This window comes from Poecilia latipinna, unplaced genomic scaffold (genome assembly GCF_001443285.1).
Source record: "Poecilia latipinna isolate Pla-1442-1.1 unplaced genomic scaffold, P_latipinna-1.0 Scaffold720, whole genome shotgun sequence".
In the NCBI taxonomy this organism is placed as follows: domain Eukaryota; kingdom Metazoa; phylum Chordata; class Actinopteri; order Cyprinodontiformes; family Poeciliidae; genus Poecilia; species Poecilia latipinna.
In genome coordinates, this window is record NW_015113336.1 from 92,014 (window position 1) to 115,166 (window position 23,153).

The window sequence follows — 23,153 nt, forward strand, 5'->3', positions numbered from 1 at the left end:
ACAGATGCATACTTGCTCATCCAGCTTTGTAAGTAATGGGGAAGATTAAATATGAAAATACATGAAATGAAAAAAAATATATATATACAAAATTAATAGAAGATATGAGTCGGGAATTTTGAAAAGGCATCTAGGAACCCTGGCAATGCTACTAAAACAGCTATTTAAAATCCAGATTATGTGAGCATTGTCCAGCAAACCAATAAATATGTCAATATAAAACAACCTAATGCAGCACCTCTCTTTATAAGCCACCCCATTGTTCAGATAGGATCAGACAGCGTTACATGGACATCAGGCAGAGCTGAATGAGTCTCTTTTATTTTAACTGTAACTGGAGCCTTTGGTTCTTCTCAGTGAATAGCGGTAAGCTTTTTGAAGTCGCATTAGCTTTTCTGGCAGAAGATACAAAAGAGAGACAGTTGTCTGATCTTTCATTGTCCCAACACAAATATAAACGTCAAGCTCTGTCGTCAGGCCCATTCACATGTCATATCGCATTCGGTCCTCTTCTCCTGTTCCAAAGCCTCTTACCACGGCCACCATGTATATCATGGAGCCTGTATCTTTCTGAAGCTATATGGGGCCAGGTAGTTGATTTTGCACAGGAAAACTACGAATTCATACAACATGAACAAGGCTTATAGCACAAAATCTAATTTTATATGTTTTTGTTTGTCTTATAAATATTTTTGTGATTGTTTCTTGTAAATCTGTGTTTTCTAATAACTAAACACTCTGGTGGAGGGTAGACATCCTCTAAACTGCTAATGCGGAAATAACAACGCTAATTTTTTATTTAGCACTTTTGCTAGTTTGGAAAATGTTGAGTATGCTTAGCTTCCCCGAAATATATTTTTCCAGATAAAATTTACATGGCTGTTTTGAAAGCTTTCAGTTGGATAAAGTTTGACATCAGGGTTGAAGTTTTGTTTACAAGTAGTTAGATGTTAATATTCATGCTCTTATTTTGAATTGAGTGAAAACTGTTTACGCAGCAGATATGTTTCCTCTCTCTATGTTCTCTTTGTTTCCCCCAATAACTTTATTTCAAAGAAGAAACTTACAGGAAAATAATAAAACATGGACAGTAAAGAACAACAAAAAATATAAATGCAATATCTAATGACATTATGAAACATGCAAGTTATGCTATCAAAATAAAATTGGTGCTCAAGGATTGTAGTCTTTCAAAGGAGAACATGATCTTGATTGAAGTTAGCTCTTTAGCATTAGCTTCTGTTAAACAGTGTGCTGGTGTTGTGTTTTAGTGTTAGCAGACCTATTGTTTTAGGGTTAGCACAGCTAACATTTAAGTTAGTGGTCCCCATACACATCAGGAACATTTTAATGTTATTTTTCATGTTGTGTTACCGTTAAGAGCAACTTACAGTGACCTACATACTTTTGGACAGTATGGAGATCCTGGAGTGCCTAGAACTGTTTATATATCTATCTGCTTGAGAACTGTAGGATGAAAATTATTAGCAATTTTTGAAAGCATATTTAAAAAAAATAAACAGTACTGCCTTAACATGGGTTTTTTTCCTAAACTCCAGTCCTGCCAACCTTTTAAGGATGACACAAATTACGTTTTTTTTTTTTTTTTTTTTTTTTTTTTAATAGAAGATTAACCTCAGCAGCCTCATGTTTATAATCCCAAATCTTGTTTGGATCTTTTTCTGATGGTCAGTTTGATTAAAGCCCTTTAACCTTTGTCCTGGTTTTGGTTTCATTATCCGCATTTGTGATACATTTCAAAAAATCTAAATCACAAGCTCTCTCCTTACCGACTGTCTCTGGGAAAAACGACGCAGAGAAAGGTTTCATTCATCCTTGACAAGTCTGGAGTTTGATCTGGAGACAAGGAAAGTGAAGAGTCTGGTTTTGTTGGCAGACTTTCTTTGATCCTCACCGGTCAGAGCGCTCTGCTTTCCTGTTCCTTGAGGATGACATGTTAAAGGAAAGTGTATAAAAGTGGGGCTAATGTACTGGCTTAGCGAGTTTGAAACCTAAAAGACAAAATTCGATGTTGAAAATGTAATGAAAAATAGTTGAAAGCAGACACTGTAAATTAAAGGAAAATAAACTTGACCTAATGTGCTTCTATTTCTCCTTTTAGGGTCCCAATGCTCTAGTGACTTACACCATCATCAGTGGGGCTGACGACAGCTTTCGCATTGACCCCGAATCCGGTGACCTGATCGCCACCAAGAAGCTGGACAGGGAAAGGCGCTCAAAATATTCCCTCCTGGTGCGAGCGGACGATGGAAAGCAGTCGTCTGACATGAGGTTGAACATCACTGTCCAAGACGTCAACGACCACACGCCCAAGTTCTCCCGTGCGACATACTCATTTGACATCCCCGAGGACATGGCGCCAGGTGAGGTCGCTTAATGGAGCATACGGTTACAAACTAAACACGCCAAAATGGACGGAGCAGGCGATGTTTTGTCTTCTGGAAAACCTCTCAGAGCAAACTAACACAGCTCAAGGGGGATTTTTTTTTTTCTTGTGCATTTTTTCCAAGCATTTTATGTGTTGTAGCTCTGAAATATTCAGCATTTTTCTCAAGAGGGAAATCAAAAGTTTAGTGGGTCAAATGGGGAATAACTCAGATTTGATTTACAGCCTCTGACAACCGTCTGGCAGACCTCATTCACCCCTCTTAGCACTGAATAAGAGTTGGTAATCAAAGAAAAATGTCTGTTGAAGATGGAACTGAATTATAATCCTGTTAAGCATTCAGAAAGTCTTTAATAATGATCTGTTTGTTCAGTCATAGCAGTCCAAGACAGAATTAGCAGCTGGCTCAACAATCAGTCATTCACTTGTATTAAAAATAATCCTCCATCAATAATCTTTTAAAAGAAAGCAGTAAACATCGCGCCTGTGTCATCCTTCAGGCTCCATCGTGGCAGCGATCCTGGCGAGTGACTCCGACTCAGGGGTGAACGGAGAGGTCACCTACTCGCTGGAGGAAGACGATGAAGACGGGACCTTCCTCCTCAACCCAGTGACGGGTGTTTTCAACGTAACACGTCCACTGGACTATGAGACCCAGCAGTACTACATCTTAACTGCGAAAGCCGAGGACGGCGGTGGACAGGCCAGTACGGTCCGGGTTTATTTCAACGTGCTGGATGTGAACGACAACTCCCCCATCTTCAACACCACCGTGTACAGCGCTTCTGTCTCCGAGAGCCTGCCGCCTGGATCCAGTATCGTCATGGTTCTGGCCAGTGATGCTGATGATGGTATGTCAGAAATGTTATACTAATGTAGTGAAACGTCAAACACCTCCAGGTTACCAGGTTTTGATTAGTAATGGAACAGCTTAACAAATTCACTGAACTAAAGTTATAGTTTTTTCTAAATTAATGCTTCTTATTGAAGAATGTATCTTTTCTCCTGTTTGTGAGGTAATGTTGGGAGTCTGATATGTACGTTAGCTGGTTAATTAACTACATCATCTGGCCTGATAGTGACCCGAGAATAGCCTGTGTTTTAACACACTCCCTGCCTGGCTGGTTGCTGGTTACAAACTTTCATTACAAAACATTATTTAGAAAAATAATATTGCTCAATTTGGATAATTTAATTCCTGGATGTGACAACAGCTGAATAACATCTTGCAGCAACAGTTTGGGGAAGGGGGAGCTTTTCTGTTTATGGAATCTCATTAGGCAATATTTGTGTATATCACATTTTCACAACAGGGCAATTCAAAGTGCTTTACATGATTAAAACAATAAAACAAGGAGCAAAATATTGCATAATGTTGGTTAAATAAGGGAAAGAGATGAAAAGTTGACAGGCTACAATTCATGATGTGCCAGTTATTATTAGACAACAGTAACTCTAAACAGGTGGGGTTTTAGCCTTGATTTAAAGGAGTTCAGTGTTTCAGCATTGTTGCGGTTTTCTGGAAGTTTGTTCCGGATTAGAGGAGGATTCAGTCTGAAAGCTGCTTCTCCATGTTTGGTTATGATTTTGAGGGAGCAAAGTAGACTTGGACCAGATGACCTGAGTGGTCTGGAAGATTGACACAACAGATCCATAATGTGTTCAGGGATTTATGAACTAACATAAATCTATTCTCTAAGCCACGTTAGATGTGTTGTTAGTCAATCACAGGGCAACATAAAGACACACAGGACAAAAATAATGCTCATACTCATACCTTGCATGAGTAGGTAAATTTAGAGAGACCGGTTAATCTGAGAGTCAGGTTTTTGGATAGTGGGAGCAAACCAGAGTACCCAGAGAAAAGGCATGCATGCACTGGGAGAACATGCAGAAAGAAACCCAGGACCTTAAAGCCACTAAGTGCTCCACCATGCAACCCAGCACTCATTGCCCGAGGAGATTAATTTAATGTCATGTTGTCACATTATTTTGATGGTTGATTTCACAGAACCTCTTGACTCTAAAATAGATAAAATTATTCTGATTAAACAAACGATGTGATTTATTGGCGTGAGTTGTTTCTGCCTCTCAGGTAGGGGACTTCTGAGATTCAAAAGTGAGTGCGTTACTTGAACGGTTGGCGCTACTCTCTCCCTTGCTGTAATTACAGCTTTATCCAAGCCTAATGTGGTTATCGTGACCTACATTCCTGGGAAATACGCTGCCTTGCTCTCTCAACCCGGAGTCTGGCTTCTTTCTCCACATAATCTGACCACGTCCTTTCAGATACAGAGCTGCTGTATTTCACTGTCACAATAAAACACTGCCATTGTTAGCACTTCCTAAGCTCTGACCCCTGACCCGAAGATTTTGTCTCCCTACAGAATAGTCTAAACTGAGATGGAAGCAGGTCTCCTGATAATGGATTACTTGTGTACTGTAAATACACCTCGAGTGTGGGAAGGTGTCAAAGCTTTCCACTTCAATACCCGTTGAGTTGAATAACCGATGCTCAATTTAAGCTCATTTTAACCTCCACTTCCTGGGGAGCGCTGTGGATTAGGCCCGATTTCAAAGTTAGGTGATTTACTCTACAAATCCACTCAGATGTGAACCAGATATGCCGTTAAATAGATGTTGGGCCTACAGTGTTTTTCTTTCTGCTGAATTGCAGAAAGGCATTATCAGTTGTGGAAGTGGCTTACAGTTTGGTTTCTGTTTTGATAGCAATCTGTCATGCAGCAATGAATGGATTGAAATCTTGGAGGTCAAGAGGAGAAGCCAGTTGATGCACATGTACAATTTGTGGAAATGGATGTTGATTATTCACATGAGTGCCCAATGCAAAGTATTTTGTTTTTTATATCATGAACAATAGAGATATCAGAATTTGACCTTCGTTACACCATGCTTTCTTTTGGTTATCAGGTTCTCTTTGTGTTCTTTACTGAACTCAAGGTTAAATTGTGACATAAAGGTTTATTGGAGAATAGACTGTTTCAAATTGTGTTGTCATTAAGTTTGTTTTCACATACACGTCTTTACTGTAGGTCTAATCATTTGTAACTTTTATATACCTCCAAACAGGGTTTGTGAAAGTTCTCAGAGTCATAAAAAGTCTCTCTGCATACATTTTTTTCTTGTTTTCCTAGATATTCAGCTTTTTTTATCCTACTGAAAATGACTCATTCAGCCAAATAAAATTAAAATATTCTTGTTAAGTTATCCATCAGCAGCTCCATCGTCATGGAAAAGTGCATACACTACACTGTTGCCTATAAAGTTGAAATAATTTTGTTTTCAGTCACATTCCTCTTTTTTATTGTGGTTTAATTTTCACAGTGATATGCTTGGAAGAGATTGATCAATAAAATTCCAAGTGGATATAAACTTAATCTGTCAAAAATAAATCACATTGTCGCCATTATTTCATGAGAAGAGGTTATTTCAACTTTATGAGCAACAGTGAATTTAAAGAGGCTTGGCAAGAAAATAAGTTTGCTAAAAACAAAGCCATAACCATTATGAAGCTGCTCCAAGTGTATGCTGTAGAAAGGTGAACCCAGGTGTAAAGCATTTTGAAATACAAGCTAGAGCTAAAAAAATTGAACTGGAGTTGAACAGTGACTTATTTCGTAAAATGCGTGAAATTCTGAGAACAAGAAATCAGTTTAACAGAACAAGTCTTAAAACATAAAGTAGGCTAAAAGGTCTCAAAAAGCAATAAATCACGCCCCGGTCTAAACTCAAGAACGAACTCATTGACACCTGTCAGTCTGGAAAGAGTAACGACCCATTTTTATGACTGAGACCACAGCAAACCACTAATTACCAAAATTACTATAACAGAATATAGACAGACACATGTGACTGTCTACATTCACCAAAAACCCAGAACATCTAAATAGACCCCAAAGCATATAGCAATTCCACATTTAAACGGTTTTGTAAAATCCAAATTCTGGATTTAGATGCCAAACCAGGACCTGAAAAAGGCCCTTGGTGTTCAGATATTTCCTAAAGTGGCTGAATTAAAACAATCCTGCAAATAAAATTGGACCAAAGTCACTCCTTTGTGATGTAATAGACTCATCGCAGAAATCACAAATGTTTAATGTTGTGGTTGCCAGTGGCAACATATTATGTTTATGGGGCAATTACTTTTTGACAAGTGGTTAGGATGGATTGAGTTGGTATTAAATCATTTATTAATCTATGTACATCTTAGATTTAAATCCTGATGGTGCAATAAAATGTCTTAAAATTTCCTATGTGATCAAAAGACTATTTATTTTGTTGTATTTTATTGGGGTCCCTGGAATATATAGAGTATGGTCAAAACTTAACCCACTGTACGACTCACATTTAAGATAAAATGTACAAAAACTTTCTCTAAACACCAAAATCTTATGTTTTTCAGGTCCAAATGCTCAGCTTCTCTACAAAATTTCATCTGGTGATCCTCATGGCCACTTTGCCATCACCAAGGAAGGTGTTCTAAAAATCAAGAGGGCACTCGACCGAGAGACCCAGTCCTTCTACAACCTGGCGATCACTGTCAATGACCTGGCACCGCCTCCCACCACCCGTTTCACCAGCACCGCCCAAGTTTCAATCATCCTTCTAGACGTCAACGACTGCCCTCCCACTTTCACTTCCCAGAAGATGACTTACATTCAGGAGAACACACCGGTGGACACAGTGGTGTTCACCGCCCAGGCCACAGACGCCGACAGCGGACCCAACAGCTATGTGGAATACTCCCTCAGAGGAACTTTTAGTAACAAGTTTAGCATTGGTGTGATCGCTGGGGATGTCAGGTTGGTTGGAGAACTGGACAGAGAGGAACTTTCCAACTACACACTCACCATTGTGGCTACAGATAAAGGTGAGCCCCCTCTCTCCTCCACCATGGACGTGACTATGATGGTTCTGGACGTCAACGACAACACGCCAAGCTTCTCACAAAACATCTATGACATTGAGATCGAGGAGAACATCTTGACTGGCACCGATGTCATCCAGGTGTTTGCCACTGATGCTGATGATGGCACCAATGGGCAGATCCGGTTCTCCATCGCCGGAGGTAACACCAACAATGATTTCCGAATCGATTCAGTCACAGGGGTGATTTCAGTTGCCAGACAGCTTGACCGTGAGACACATTCATCCTATTCGTTGGTGGTCCAGGCTTCAGACCGTGGAAGCAGCCCCAGAGTGGATCGCACAACCGTCAACATTGTTTTATTGGATGTTAATGACTGTTCGCCAGTGTTTGAGCTCTCTCCTTACGCCATCAGCGTCAAGGAGAACCTTGAGAACTTACCAAAAAACATTCTGCAGGTCAGTCTCCTTCTATTTCTCAGCTTCTCATGTTTAGTTTTTACCTTCACAGAAAGCACTCTGAAATGAGTGCTATAAATGCCAGTTCAAAGCCCTTCAACAAGCTAATGCCTTAACTAAATTTGTTGTACTGCTAACCTAATAAGTGCCAGTATGTAAGTAGCATAAGTTCAGTGAAGCACTGAGCCCAGTGGTCTTACTTTGCTAAATGACAAATACCTGACTGAAATGATAAAGAAATGATATATGGCAGCAATTTGCTCTGCTCAATTAAGCCTTTATAGGATTTCAACAAAATATGAAACTGCTCTAAACTGCATGACGAGCCAATTAACATCGTAACCACCCTGATGACTAAATGAGGCATGTATAAAATATGGAGCAGGGAAAGCCCTTTTCCAGTAGCACGGCAGCTGTGCTCTCCTTCACGTGTATACATTAACAGGAAATGAGGCTACAGTTATGTGGTGGGAAAGGGTCCAGACTTGGTGGCTGCGCGCAGGAGCTCACATCTGTGCTAACCTGGCTATAATGGCCATGTCAGGAAGGTATGAGAAGCCATGCAGCTAAAAATTGGACTTGTAAAAACCTTTTTATTCAAAGAAAAATGAAAAGACAAAAAATATTTGCAGCCTAAAGTAGAGGAACCCTACTTACCAACTGTTTGATTTTCCTTTTTGTGGATTCTCTGGGAAAGTCTGATTAGACAAAATGAATAAGTAATGATCTTCCTTGCCTCAACAATTACCTCCATGGTGCCACTGCTGGTAATTACACCCATCTGTTTTACTAGAATGATTTAGAGAGGACAGTGGTTAAACTGGACTATCCCCAGTTGGTAGGTTGGTTTTACAACATACACCATAATTATTGCCACCCTTGGTAAAAATGTGTAAAAAGCCTTAAAATAAATTCAAATGTTCTTGCAGTAACATCAGCCTTTCATTGGATTACATTTATTATGCAATGTAAGCTTTTCTAAAATGCATCCTTCAATTCTATGGGATAAAAATCCAGATGTTGCCAGTAGAAAATAGAAGGGAGCTAACTTTTGATGCTAAAAATGTTTGTTTGGCTTTTCAAGCACCAAACACTTGAGGTGGATTTGGTTTGAACCAATAGATAAAATGGTAAAACACACCCTCATTACTAATGCACTAGGCAAGTTTCTCTTCCAAAGCCTCTTGGAACCGTGTTAGTGTGCATAGCATCATGGATTTATTTTTAATACCAGAAATTTTGAATAAAAACACAAGAAAAATGGGTCGCCATAGGGTCTTTTACAAGAACAGTGATGCAAAATAAACAGGCAAATCAACACAGAAATGGGTCACCAGACATTAAATCCGCCTCCTTCTATGGCCATCTTAATGCCGAGCTTAAAATCCTGTAGAAAACATGTAGTGAGCTAAAAAGGAGAAAGAGTTTATTCTCAGGCATTTAACGCCTCTTTACTAGGTATACTAGTAATTATACCGTATATAATATTAGATATTATGTTTATTCATGCCTTTCACGGTCAAGGCATCTTTTTCCAGTTGGAATCAATGAGTATTTATCAGCAATCAATGTTTTACCTACAATAAATTCCAGGCAGTGATTTCAGTTTAAAAGTATGATCTCCAAACTTTAATTAGTGGAAACACTCCTCATGTTACTTTGTCTACTGCAGGTTAGACATTGACTGCTCACAGCTACTACAAACAACCCCACACCAGAAAACCAAACATTCATTCAAATAAATCAGGTTGATTTAACTTTTTTTCATTTAGCGTCTTTCAGAATGTGATGATTTATTTGTCCTATTTATTCATCTATTATTGAAGGTGTGCATTTAATTTTTAAATTACATTTAAAATTGAAATTTTACAAAAAAAAATAAAATAAAATTCATTGTCTGGATTTTGAATGTGACCAATAATTATTAGAACTTCAAATTTAATGATGACAGAGTGAAATTTCTGAATGTAGCCATTTTTATTGGATTTGTAGTGTAATAATCTTATTTTCAGGTTGTTGCCAGAGATGATGACCAAGGAGCCAATGGACAGTTGAGCTACATGCTCAGCGGCGGGAACGATGAGGGAGCGTTTACCCTGTCATCCAGCGGACAGCTCAGTGTTACCCAGATTCTGGATCGGGAAACTCGAGGGAAATACACCCTGCTGATTACTGCCACTGACTCAGGTATGACTACAGCTGAAGATAGCTCAGACATATCTTTATATGTTTTAAATCAGCCACAATATCCTGCATAATCTGCTCTGCTCTAGAGGTCTGACTTCTGCAACACCTTCTGCTTTATTTCAACATCAAATCATTTTTGGCAATCAGTTTGCAAAATGATGCTGAAGCAGGAGATTTCCATGAACACCAGTGTCAACAAACATCATTTTTATGTTCAGAGTGTGCACACTGATCTTTTTGTGTGGCATGATAACATAAACATTTTTTGGAGTTTTTAGCTTGCAAAATAGTAGGTGTATTTTATTTTGTCTTGTTCCACATAAGTCTTTTCAGCAGCTTCAATTGAATAGCATCCTGTGTTTATTTGGATATGGTGGTGGAGCTTGTTATAGCCAGATAAAAGGTTAACTTGTTATTGCACGGAGGCCAGTTAATGTGCAGTTAAAGGACTACGTGCGTATCCCTGTTGCAGCCAAATCACATGGTATTCCACTTAAGTATACGTTTCCCCGAGCCTCTCTGGCAGAGCTGTCATGGTCTAAGGGTGGTTCTGTTTCATTCCTGGTCCGGCCATGTGACCGTGCATAAAGCTATATATTTTTGACTATTCACAGACTTTGGTGAGATGTGGGACTATGCAGTGATGCTGCTGCGTGTGGAAAAAGATGCATTATTTCATGCATTTCTAATAACTTAGGTAATTTAAATATGATTTAAATATGAGTATTTTTTCATATTAAACACAGCAAAAGGACCATTTTATACCATAATGAAGACATATTATCGGTGTTGCTTCATATGGTGTTTAGAGGAGTTGCCCAACAAGCCAACATACTAATTATGATTCGATCCCGTTTTGTACTCTTCGCGGGGACTCCATATTTAGAGCCCTGACAACATTTCCAAAATATTTTGACAGGATACTGAAGCACAATGTTGAGGCAAAAAGAAGGATTTGGGGGTAGAATATCAAAATATCAAAAAGCCCATAATCACAGTGCAGGCTGAATCACCCAGCAGCATTTTCTCACATATTTGAGGCCTGGGCGCAGACGGCCGGGGGAAATGGTTCTCCCAGGCGCTATCTGGCAGGAAATTTCCAAGGTGGACAAAGCAGACATGTCTCCAAGTTCTCTGTCTTCCGTGACCCACTCTGAACCGCAGACATTCGTGTTGAAGTCTCTGGTTGTCCCCGCGTGTTTGAGAAGACTGGCAGCCTTTGTCAGGGAGTGGCTTTGGTTTCTACAAAATGTATTTTGTAAGAAAAAAAGGCTTTTGCTGTCTGTCAGGAAGATGAAGTGCTGTCATGTACGGTGCTGTCTGAAAGCAGAGGCTGAGCTGGAACCACAGCGCACAACAAACACTTCAGCTTGACATAAAGAGATAAACGACTCCAACTACAACTGTGTTTGAATTTTAAATAAATCTTCATCTTTTTTAATTACTTTGTCTCTTCACTTTTGGCTTCAGTGAATTCTCCTCTGAGGCAACCTCCTTTGAAGGTAATCTCATTAATGCAGCTTGAAACAGAGTTTTAGCTCCATCTATCTTCAGCAGCAGCTCAGTTGTCATGAAATTAGTGAATAAAGTTCTTCAACAGTCAGAAAAAGTCAGTAAAGTACGAGAATTTATTTATTTTCCAGGTATGAATCAGTGAGGGAAAAAATGTTAAAGTAAAATGTGGAAAAAATGTTATTCCCTGTCCCAAAGCCAATATGATAAGTGTCTGAATTTTTTTTCGTACAAGTCACTCCAGTCGGTGAGACTTTTTCCGCTAGTTTTTGATTAAAGGTGTCAAGAAAAGTTTCCTTCAGTGTGTCCATCTCTGTCTGTCATTTTGCCTCTTTTTGTCCTTTTGTCCTTCTACGTCCATCAACGTTGTCTGTCCTTCTGTCCAGAAAGTCATCCATCCATCTGTACATCTTTACAGTCAGTTTTTACTGACTGTAAAATTCTGTATTTAAGACATTTACTGTAGAAAATTATTAATACAAAGAATATAGTGAAATATTGGCTGAGAAATTGAAGAATCTGCAGACACATTAACCACTGTGCATGAAGAACTGGGTCATATAGTAGCCACTGTTTTGCAACAGCACCATAACTTTATCAAAACTGGTCAGTTCCTCTCAAAGGTATTTTTCCATCTCATTGAGTTACTTTCATTGCTCCATCATCTTCGTTTAGAGAAATTTGTTTCGCTGCGTTTATGAGTTTAGTGCATCTGCAGACACACAGAGACACTTGAGAACTTGCGTTGTCCCTGACTGATCTTGCAGCTCAGCCAACATCTGGGATCAGCTGCAGGCAAATCAGATTTTTTAAGCCACTGCAGAGTAATGCACAACTTTGGAGGAATGTGAAGCAATGAGCTTTTCAACAGAGTGAATTGCTTTTCTCAAGCAGTCATGCTGTAATGGCTTTAACTAAACATCTGCCATTATAGAAAACATATTTTTACATAAATGGAGGTTTCTTAGTTAACACGATTATGCTGTTACACATTGCCCACTGTTTTTTGTTTAAATGTTAAGTGTATGCTTTATATCCTGAATTAGACCCCATTGCTAACGACAACAGGGTATCAAGTTACCAATGTAAGAGTTGCTGCAAATGGTCATATTCTTGACTATGAATTGATTTCATATGGACATTGTTAAAAAGTGCTTAAAATCCAGGCAACGTCAATGATGTTTAGATGATGTTTTGGGTCATGTAACCATTCCTTATATGTATTTGTCTCTTTAGTGTTCAGGTTTATCTGAACTGAAGCACTTTGGGTCATCTATCTTAGATCCTGACATCTCAAATCATGATGGAAGTTTGGTGTTTCCATCGATTCGTTCCTGTCATTTTCAGTTTGTTTTGTAAATTCTTAAAACGGATTCAAAGGTCTCAGGATCATGATGAATGATTGTCTGTGTATTGTTGTATATGTTTCTACTTGGGCTTGAATCCACCAGAAATATCTCTGAGTGTTGTGTAGTTTTTTTTTTTTTTTAATTTCTAATGTACATCAATGCAGTTTAGTGCAATCATGGTGAAAAGAGAGTACACCCTCTTGACGAAAATGATGAAAAAACCTTCGGATGTTGCTCAGGTCGTCTCACATATGACTTCAAAATACTTTGGTCTTTAGAAATGTTCATAGTTTACTCAGTCAGTGCAAGATTCCCAGTTGAGGTGTCCTAATATTTTCCACTTTTAAAATTCTTCCAGTTCAAATGTTTGGGAAAAACCTTTCAAGACTGATTGGAAGCAACAGTTACATCTCTAAGGTCACTGAAAATTACTTTCCATCCTGGTGTTGTACTAACAGTCGTCTGCATACTCTGGAGCAAGCTTGTTGATAAAATAACTATAATACATCAAAATTATATAAACATAGGATGCACCAATGAGCATGCAAGTCCACAATAGGGTCTAAATGATAATAGCAAACTATAACTATAATAAGATATGAACTAAGAAAAATAAAGGATAAAAAAAAACAAAGAAAACATTTAAAACTTTTACTTGTAACTGTTTCTCCAGAAACTGATTAGTGAATACATTTTTATTTTCAATAAACAGTGACATGGTGGAAACTGCTTTGATCCATTTTGACATGCCTGACATTTAACTGCATTTATTCAAGAAAAAGCCCAATGAATGAATCTATCGTTTCACCTTCCAGCACATCTGTCTGTACCACCTCCATGTTCGGACACGGCCTTTTGATGAGACGTTTTAGAAGCCTAAGAGACCGCTTAGGAGATAAAGAATTTTAATTACCTTCTCTGTTTAAAAACAAGATCTTTTGTTTTCTTTATGGGCTGCCATGAATCTGCAACCTACAAACTTTCCAAGCTTGATTAAATGACCAGAAATCTGTCATTCTCCAGGCTGAAATCAAGTTTGAACACACACGTAGCAAACAGAAATAAAACAAACGAAGAACTAACAATGATAGCGTAAAATCATCCAACATTCACAATGATAAATCATTAATGGAGTCCATTTCTGCAGGTTTCAGGCAGTTTGCAGCCTAGTGGCAACACGAAGAGTAAGCCAAAGAAAATATCAGGTTCCTGAAATGAACTTTAACAGAACAGTAACATTCTGGATCAGCTCTTAAAAAGCTTCGCTGTAACAATGTGGCCTCGGAGGGCTTTTTCCTATCGTCTGTTTTCTCTTTTCCAGCCTTTAACAATTGCTGGATTGGAATGTTTTTGAAAATAGCTTTGCAAGCACTAGTGGTGTTGGTGGTGGGGTATTAAAAAGTGGTGTAGCTTGGATGATTAGTGCTTCAGCCTGGCAAAATTTATGCAGTAATGATGTTTATTAGCTCTAGTTTCTTTAGGAAAGTTTCTGAGAAAATAACTTGCTTTCTTTTTGAGTGCATGAGTTTAAACATGCATGACTTTAAACAGTGTCCCATGGTCTCAATCCATCTTTATGCGGTCCATGTATAAACATTATAGTCGTGTTATGAGCGACCTACGCTGCCAGTGTGAGTTTTCCACGTCTCGTGCTGGTTATGACCTGCTGGTTTGGGTCCACAGGGAACAATGCTGCATTTTTTGGGATTGTCGAATATTCAACAACACAGCAAATAAAAGCTGCAAAGCAATAAAACGACAAAAGTTCCCACCAGGCCCTAAAATATGACAAAAAAAAAGCTGTTTTTCTGCATGTGTGCAAACCACGGAAACCCTTTTAGTTGCATATGTGGAAGAAATTATGCGAAAGCATTCAGACACAACACTCTATAAATAACTACTAGGCTGTACAGTAAAGCTTTATTCTGGCTTCACAGTGAGTTTATTTGATTGATGCTTCTAAAATTGTCAAAGAGTGCCTTACAAAAGTGTTCATATCCCTTCAACCACAGATTTCAAAGCATTTAATTGGGATTTTATGTGATAGACTCACAGAGAGCTCTGCATATAATAGTGAAGTGGAAAGTTAGGGTATTTTCACACCTGATAATCCAATTCACCTGATGTCATTAGGGACCAAAATTTCAACATCTGCTACATTTTCAGCTGTTTACTCCTCATCTGCGCTGCACAAGAACCACTGAAGGAAAGGACACAAAAACCTCTGAAAAACACACTAAGTGCATCTTCCTTCTTCATGAAATGTAGTGTGATAGTTTAGTGGTTGTAGGATTTTTCTTTTGTCTTTGTCAAAAGACCACAAGTCATTTCTCTAGGAAGTGATAGACTTGTGAGTTTGTTTTGATTGGTTTTACCCAGAATGCCCTGTACTGTAGTCTACTTCCTGTTTTTGGAGCGGTCTCCGGTCCGCTTGGCGTTCACATATGCATACAAACCAAACCAGAGTTCACTTCAACCAAACTGAAACCTGGGTTTGTAGACGGACCAGTTTGCTTTTTGGTCTGCATCAAAGTTTGATTGCGCTTTCACACCTCCCCCAAAAAACTAGGCAAACAAACTAGAGTTTGATTAAAGCGGACTGAACAGGACTGGTGTGAATGCATCCTTAGTTGGCTAAATACACATTCAAACTTTAAAGATTTTCACAATTTTGCACTGCTTTGTTTTGTGATCAGTCACATTAAATTGTAATAAAATAAAACAAAATTTTTTGTATGCAATGTGACAAATTGTGAAAAAGTTCATCATGCAGTATTAATGTAAATATTCAGCTCTTTTGTGCTAGTGCAAAGCTTTGGAAACTCTTCTGAGATATCCCTTTCACTGTTTTGCTTGTTAACTGTGAGAAAACCTCTGTTTACTCTGTTATGTTTGGCAAACTGTGCAGTGGGACAGCTCGCACCCTGCACTCAGCTCCACGAGGCCTTTCATGGCTCTTCATGAGGGCTGCATTAAAAAGAGCTTTGTCGCAAAGCAACAGGTTCTCAGAGGCAAAAAAATGTCAATTTTGCCTCGTTGGCACCCGATTCTCTCCCTTTCTCCAAGTAATGATGTGTTTTATTTACGTCGTCCCTTCCGAGCACAATCTAGCCGTAGTCCATAAAGCGTAATTAACCGTTTAGCCTTAAGCTTCAGGCTACAGATGGGCTGTCTCATAAATTCCCACATTCATCCGTCTTCCCTCAGTCAACCTGTCCTGCACTTCCAGGTTTAATGAATACAGCTTGTTTGGACACCACAGCTTTACCCTTCCCGTGTGAAGCTTAGCGTATTTCTATTTTTGATCAAGCATCAGTCACTCATTTATTAAAGGAGGAGATTATCTCTTGTGCCAGCACAGACACTCAAACTTACTTCTCAACACGGCTTAGACTAAGAGACTCAGGGTAACTGGAGGTCTTTCCCAGGAGGTGGGTGCTGCTGCTGTTTGCTGCAGATCAACCCCCTGCGGAGCTCTCACAGCGCCATCCACAATCATGGCAGCTGCAGCAATCAGAAAACACAAAGCTTAGTTGTTATTAACACATGTCTCTGTACCCCCTCCGGCTGTGGACGTATGGACGCATCACCTTGTTGGAGGTTAATGTGATTTGTCCGGTGGTAATGTACACTGATAATGTGCTTAGACCCTGCCATATGTTTATGCTAGACAATGGTTTCTGGGTTGAGAGGCTTACACAGGAAACTGTCTGTGGATCATTTCAGTGGAACAGGAGGTAACAGATGGTCAGCTGCTCTCCTTTGGTCTCGGTTTGTTATTTTGGAAGTTGAGGTTATTCTTGGTTCTGACATTTTCTTCACCGCAGAAGAGATCATAGATCTATGTTGCTGCAGTGAAATATTAGAAAACAAGTTTTCCCAGATTGAATTAAGTTGTTGCTGCATGGACAGTGTAAGAAATGTCCTGCTTGTAATTGTTTGTCTAAATTGAATTAAAGCAGGGAGGGACTCTTACGTTGTTTGAGAGCTTTGAGGTCTCTGATGGATCAGGTCGCCTTGCATGATTGGAGATTCTCTGACGCCAGCATCTATTCACCTTATCCCTCTCTGTAATGATGGCTCATTGGATCAAACGTTTATCTGAGTACGATCAGTCAGATATCTTTCTCAGGAGAAAAGTCACAGAGACAAAGTTATCACAGCAATTTAGCATTCATACCACATCAGATCTGTGGAAATTTAACAACACAACCTGGTTCAAGGGCTGGTTGAACCACTTTAAGAAACAACAGTTGCTTGAAGTAGCGGTTTCCTTATAGAGTGGACACCTGGTATTCATGGGGCTTAGGTGTGGCTGAAATCCATGAGTACTTGAGACTCTGTCTTAAAACATGCATAACTACCCATTTTAATAGTTCAGCAACCAAATATACCTTAGTATGCATTAATAGACTCAGTGGATGACAATTGCCTTAAAAACCTCCCCAGGATGACTAACAGCAGCACTTGCTTCTGTAAGGTCTTTCCCAATCTGCCTTCACATTGTTCTAACACTCACAAATATGCTCCTAACCACAAAACTGTTGTCACAACTTCTTTATATAGTTGGTCCTTCTTGATGAGGATCAATTAATTAAGAAAATTTGTGTAATACCATTTTGCTCTAAGCCTGTAGTTCAGGGGTGTAAGATGGTTTCTGTTATGTATTGACAGACTGACTGTCATTCAGCCCTGACTGTCAGTGAAAGTCTATTCTTTTGGGCCCGCCCCTCTAGACCTTCAGCATGTGCAAGATGTATTACATCAGATGGATTTGGAGCATTTGTCCCACAAGGGCCCCTTCCTATCCACATCTTAATCTGTCATGTAGAAATTCAGATAGACTGGATACTTTTGTCTTAATCAGGGTGTTTTTAAGTTCTTGGCTCGAGGTAAAAGCAGTGATGATGGGGTGTAATCACCATCACAGTGTAAGATTGTGGCAATTTACTGACCTGGGATTAACCTCTGAAATAAGATTATCATCTCAGTACAAACTTCAGAGGTTGACTGGTCAATCTGTAACCACAAGTTAGGATTATAAAAGCGTTGATTGACATTTTACTAAGTTGATTTTATTCATGGAGATTATTTATATGGAAGATATTCTATTAAATATCCTCAGGTACAATAATTAAAACAAGTAAAAGGGGAAGGAATAAAGAGTCTGGGGACTGGATTTGCCAATGGAAACATACTTGCCTAACCACAGTGAATGGCTGTCACCGGCAGGCAGCTGACTTCCTTCTGCAAATTTCCAATAGCTCTTTTTCCAGGCTAAATGATGTCATTTATTCTGCAACCACCGTCCAGTTTATACACTGCCAGATATAGACATATTTTGCTGCCATATCCCTACCGTGCTTGAGGTGTGACACCCGCCTCGGCTGCAGTTATCTCTCATTTATCCTGACAGTCTTCCTCAAGCTTTGCTCAATTCCAGTAAATCTGGAGGAGATGCTGACGTTTCTCTGCACTCTTGGAGCGCATTCCTCTCCCGTTGAGTCACTGCCTCCATAAAAAGAAGAAGGGGATGGGGGTATAGTTTGTTCATGAAGAAAATGCTCCAGGATTGCTTTTCTTTTTTTCTTAGCCGATTCAGATCTCTGTAAAAAATAAAATTATGAAACGGAAACTTTCAACATTCTTAGTTGCAACGTTGTCACTGTTATTTAGCAGCCGCTGTCCCATAAATCACAAAAAATGTACCACCTTAACTTTAACTGTTTGAAACAACTGACATTTACATGCCTTTCCCGTACCTGCCAAGATATAGTATTCCTCAACTAAATCTGTCATCCCACGCAATGTAAGCAGATATATCTGAACTATTTGCACTTGGACAAGGAGGATTGGAGAGGCTAAAGCAACAGCTGCCAGGTGATATGTGATATGTGCAAGCGTCAGGAGGCTAAGAAGAAGTGTCATGAAGACGCATGGAGACGCATGACGTTTGGAGAGTCGATGCACCAAGACTGGAAAACTCTTCTTCATGGCTGGTTTTTAACCAAAGCACTGGGGTCAGAAGAGTGTCAAAGGAATAATTTGAGCATAGTTTAGCTTTTTGCTATAAGAGTGAGGTGTCTGTTTTGTGCTTTCTAAGGATTAACTGGAATCTCTGTGATGAGTTCAGAGGACTGAGGTAAAGGTCAAAAGTTCTGAACGACGGAGGCTGTTGATTTTCCCGAGGCAGTAAACAGGTTGTGACATCACATCCTGCACAAAAGTGAAACACCGGGAAGGAGGGTACACACACACACACACACACAAGCAGAGGCCTAGTCTTGTAGCCTGCTTCCGTCCTCAGTATGGAAACAATAGCATTGAAATGCAGCCACAGCGCTCTCTGTGTGGCAGAAGGCAGCTACAGTTCAGAAAAATACAGCAGCTGGCTTCATATCAAAACCAAATATTTTCTCCATGCTCTCAGTCCCTCTGCTGGACCTAATGGCTTTTGTAGACAAAGCCACTTATAGCACCCCAAACCACTTATCGGCCTGGCAGTTCCAGCAGCCTGCACACAGTGCCTCTGATCAACAGCCGTATTAGCCGCTTGTTGACTGTCACACACACTTTGCCTGGATTAATTTAATTTAAAGTGATACAGACACCTCGCTGACTTGGATTGCTCCTTGGTAAGGAGGATCAACTGAGGAGGAGGAGCTGCTCTAATATGTTGCCATGGCGACCAGCCTAATTGATGACTCATGTTGCTGAAGAAGCTGTCCTGGAACTGACACGTATTTATGGCGTTATTTTCAATTTTCTTTTCAGTTATTTTTTATTTATTTATTTATTTATTTTTAAAATCTGGTTTCAAAATGAAATTGATATAGGGACAAAACATTAAAGTGTATAATTTAATTTAATGCTTTTTATGTTATGCAGACCTCAGATAATGAGGAAAACATTTGTGTTGCCAAATATTATGCTTTATTTTGACCAGTGCCTTAATATCACATACTATGTATTACATATTCATTATCTAAGTGGTGTTTCAATCAAGAACTGGTGTGTTCTGAATGAACATAACAGACCAACATGTTTGGTCTCTTACCTGAATTCATAAACAGCACGTACTGATTTAAGCAGCATTTAGAAACAACCGGATAGTGATATTAAATGACCTCACTGAATTTATAACTCCGCTGCAAACTGGGTCAGGTGTGATCTACAAACACTGGCTGGTGACGGTAAAATAAATATCTTATTTATATATAGAACTGGCAACTCAGTTCATAAATTCAGTTCCAACATCCAGTTCAACATTCTCAACAACAGAAATAACAATAAAATCATTGTTTTTCCAGTGCTAATCTTACTTTTTGTGTGTAAGGAATTCAGGAATGAAACTAACTTTCGACATGGAGCTCATTTGATCTGGTTTTTGATCCCTGTAATGCCATCCCTAGCTCTGGTCTCAGCTGAAATATTTCATTTCTTTTTATCATGTTAGAGTGTTTTCAGCAGTAAAAACAGAAAGATTTGGCACTAAGCATGCACTGGCTGCAGTTTAGGACTGGAATAGATTTGTCGTTAGAAAAACCTGCATAGGAATTTGCAAACATCAACATGTTATATTAATCAACTAATCCTGCTGACCACATTTATTCAAGCACTTGTTCTGCTATTATTTATTTTGAACTAAACAATATTATACTTGTGCAGATTATTACTTTCATTAATTTAGCAGCTAGGTTTCACTGTATAAATTGGCAATGATTTCATAATATTTGCTTTGCAAACTAAATTCTAGAATCCATGAACCCTTTCAGGAATTGCATAATCACTTCGATTTCAACATTGAGTATGGACGGTTATAAACATGGCAACCTTAAAAAGTCAGAAAAGTCTTAGATAGATGACTCACTGTGGTGATGAGTCACTTAAGATTAGTGTGGTATGGTTTCTGGTTCTCTTTTTGGGATGAAGACTGTTTACTGATCGCTCTGTTTGTGTCATTTGTTTTGCTTCTGGAATTCAGCTGTGTTTGTTCTCAATGCGCATGTTAGCCACTTCTGTTCTGACCAGAAAAACTTGGATGCATTACAAGCTTCAGGTCAAATTTCTGTTTATTATCATAAAGCCAGGCTGTTATGCGAGGTTCCAGTAAACTATCTCAAATCCCATTTTCTGAGGAATCCCCTTTCCCTTCCTGAAAGAGACTCCGGGGGTCTCCAAACCCAACGATAATCTCAAGTTTTGTTGACGTTCGTTGAGAAAGTTTCCTTTTGCTTTCTACCCACAGGGAAGTCAGAGTTAGTGTATACGACTTAACAGCAGCCGTAGCACTCGCAGTAGATTTTATTTGTTTTAGCCCAGGAGCTTTTTTCAACAGCGATTACTCTGAGTTTTCTACATCAATCCCTTTAGCTTTATTCTGCTTTTATTTTATTTTTTTTTTTTGCTGTACTTTTATTATAAGAAGGTTGTGTTGATATTTTGTTGACCAGAAATTTTCGAAACAGAGGGTTGATAGACCACAGGACAAAACCCAGTGATTGCACTCACTAAAGCAGCCCTCCCTTTGTCACGAACATATTTTTTCGGGGGGAAAAAAATTCTACTCTTGAAATGCAACATATAATCACCACTAATGGACCTGAAAATGATTCAAGATATGGCATCAGTTTCCCTGTTATTTATTTTTTTTACATTTTCTCAAGCGCATTGGCAATAATTAGCAGATTACACTTCATTGACCATCTATCAATTCCAAAATATCGTGCCAAGTATCCACATCATGTTTTGATTTTAAACTTTTTTGTTTATTAAGAAAGTTATTTTTTTGGTGTGACAGACAGGCAGGCAGACTGACTGACTGACTGACTGACTGACTGACTGACTGACTGACTGACTGACTGACTGACTGACTGACTGACTGACTGACTGACTGGTCTTCTGTGTTTTTTCAATTATTTTTTTCAATGTTGACACTCACCAGACCAATACAACAGATGCTTCAATCTGGCTTTTACCAGCTGATGCTGATTTCCTGTTTTCTTTGAGGTCTGACCGGCTGATTTGGATTTTCTTTGTAAGGACCATAACACAAACAAAAACAAGTTCATCTGTGTTCATGTTGTCTTCATTCAACAGTGAAATGTAACAAACATTGACTACAAAGGAAAAACAGTGATCAAAATAGTTTTGGATCCAAAAGAAAATGAAAAGATTGCAAAATTATACACAGTTGTGCATCAAAGCATTAAATTCATAACTCTCATGTGATTTTTAACTCAAAACAAAGATGATATCTACTTTTAAGCATGTTTTCCCTTTATGATCTTCTAGTGACACAATTCTGATAAAGAGACTGAGTTCTGTCTTCTAAAGTTTTACAAACCAGTACAAGAATGTTGCCCTTATTTTCTGATACTTATTCATCTATGCAGACTGAATAATAAAGGCAGAATTTCTTCACTTTCACTCTGACCCCCCACTCTGTACTCTCTCTTCTTCTCTGATTCTTTTTGTTTGGAATTTCCACCACAAGAAAAAGAGACTTAAAAGAGACTTTCTGTGGCCACCGTCTCAATGTTTCCTTTTTTTTTCATCTCCTATTAATACAGACCCCCAACAGTACAGTTTTTCAAGCAGCTGATGTTTTCCACAGCTGTGTACACACGGGTTGTTTATGGTTTTATCTCGGCTCTTCATAATTGATGCATTCACAGATTCCTGAGGAGAGTTGGAAGGGATGAACTTTATGTTTACAGGAGGTGAAAATGCCTCTCAAGGCTTTCAGATCTCAGCCTGTTCTCCCTCCTCAGGTGCTCAGTATTTACTCTACAAGCCATATGCGCATCATTAAGAAGTGAAAATACCTCCAGGCTTTCAGAGATGTCCCCAAATCCCACAGAGCGACTCTCCGTAACGAGGCTGAACTTGTGTTTATGTTTGGAATATAGATTAGGCAGTTTAGTGTGCCATTCGAGGAAGGATTATAAAAGGGCAGCTCAAGCAAGGCAGATGTATGAAATGTTTTTTTTTTTTTTTTTTTTCCTGCATCGCAGTTCATTTTCATCTGCTATTGATTAAAATCCAACCCCACAGGGCCTAGCTTGGCCCGTTTCATCACCCGTTCTGGGAGGAAAAAAATGTTTGGATTTCTGCTGAAAATAGCACTTCTCCTCTCTCAAATTCCACTGACTGACTTCCAGACTGCTGTGCACCTTAAAATAGATCCCTCAGTGTGGAGATTAAATCTATAGGTGTCCAAATCCCCAGGAAGGACGACTAACGGATTGGGTTTCAGAGACATCGAGTTATTTCACGTGTTCTCCTCTGAAGTGGGTTGATGTGACAGAACCAAAGGAAATGCAAAGCATTTTTTAAACACTGGCTTGAAT

At 39.0% G+C, this 23,153-nt stretch overlaps 1 protein-coding gene across 2 annotated transcripts in view; it reads left to right on the forward strand.

Moving 5' to 3' along the window:
• fat4 (FAT atypical cadherin 4) overlaps nucleotides 1-23,153 on the forward strand; it is a 137,864-nt gene that overhangs the window by 85,500 nt on the left and 29,211 nt on the right. For both annotated transcript variants that reach the window (XM_015045323.1, XM_015045325.1), the window contains exons 3-6: nucleotides 2,123-2,384; nucleotides 2,908-3,258; nucleotides 6,831-7,753; nucleotides 9,766-9,940. In XM_015045323.1, coding sequence (XP_014900809.1) covers nucleotides 2,123-2,384; nucleotides 2,908-3,258; nucleotides 6,831-7,753; nucleotides 9,766-9,940 — 1,711 coding nt within the window. The remainder of the gene's footprint in view (nucleotides 1-2,122; nucleotides 2,385-2,907; nucleotides 3,259-6,830; nucleotides 7,754-9,765; nucleotides 9,941-23,153) is intronic.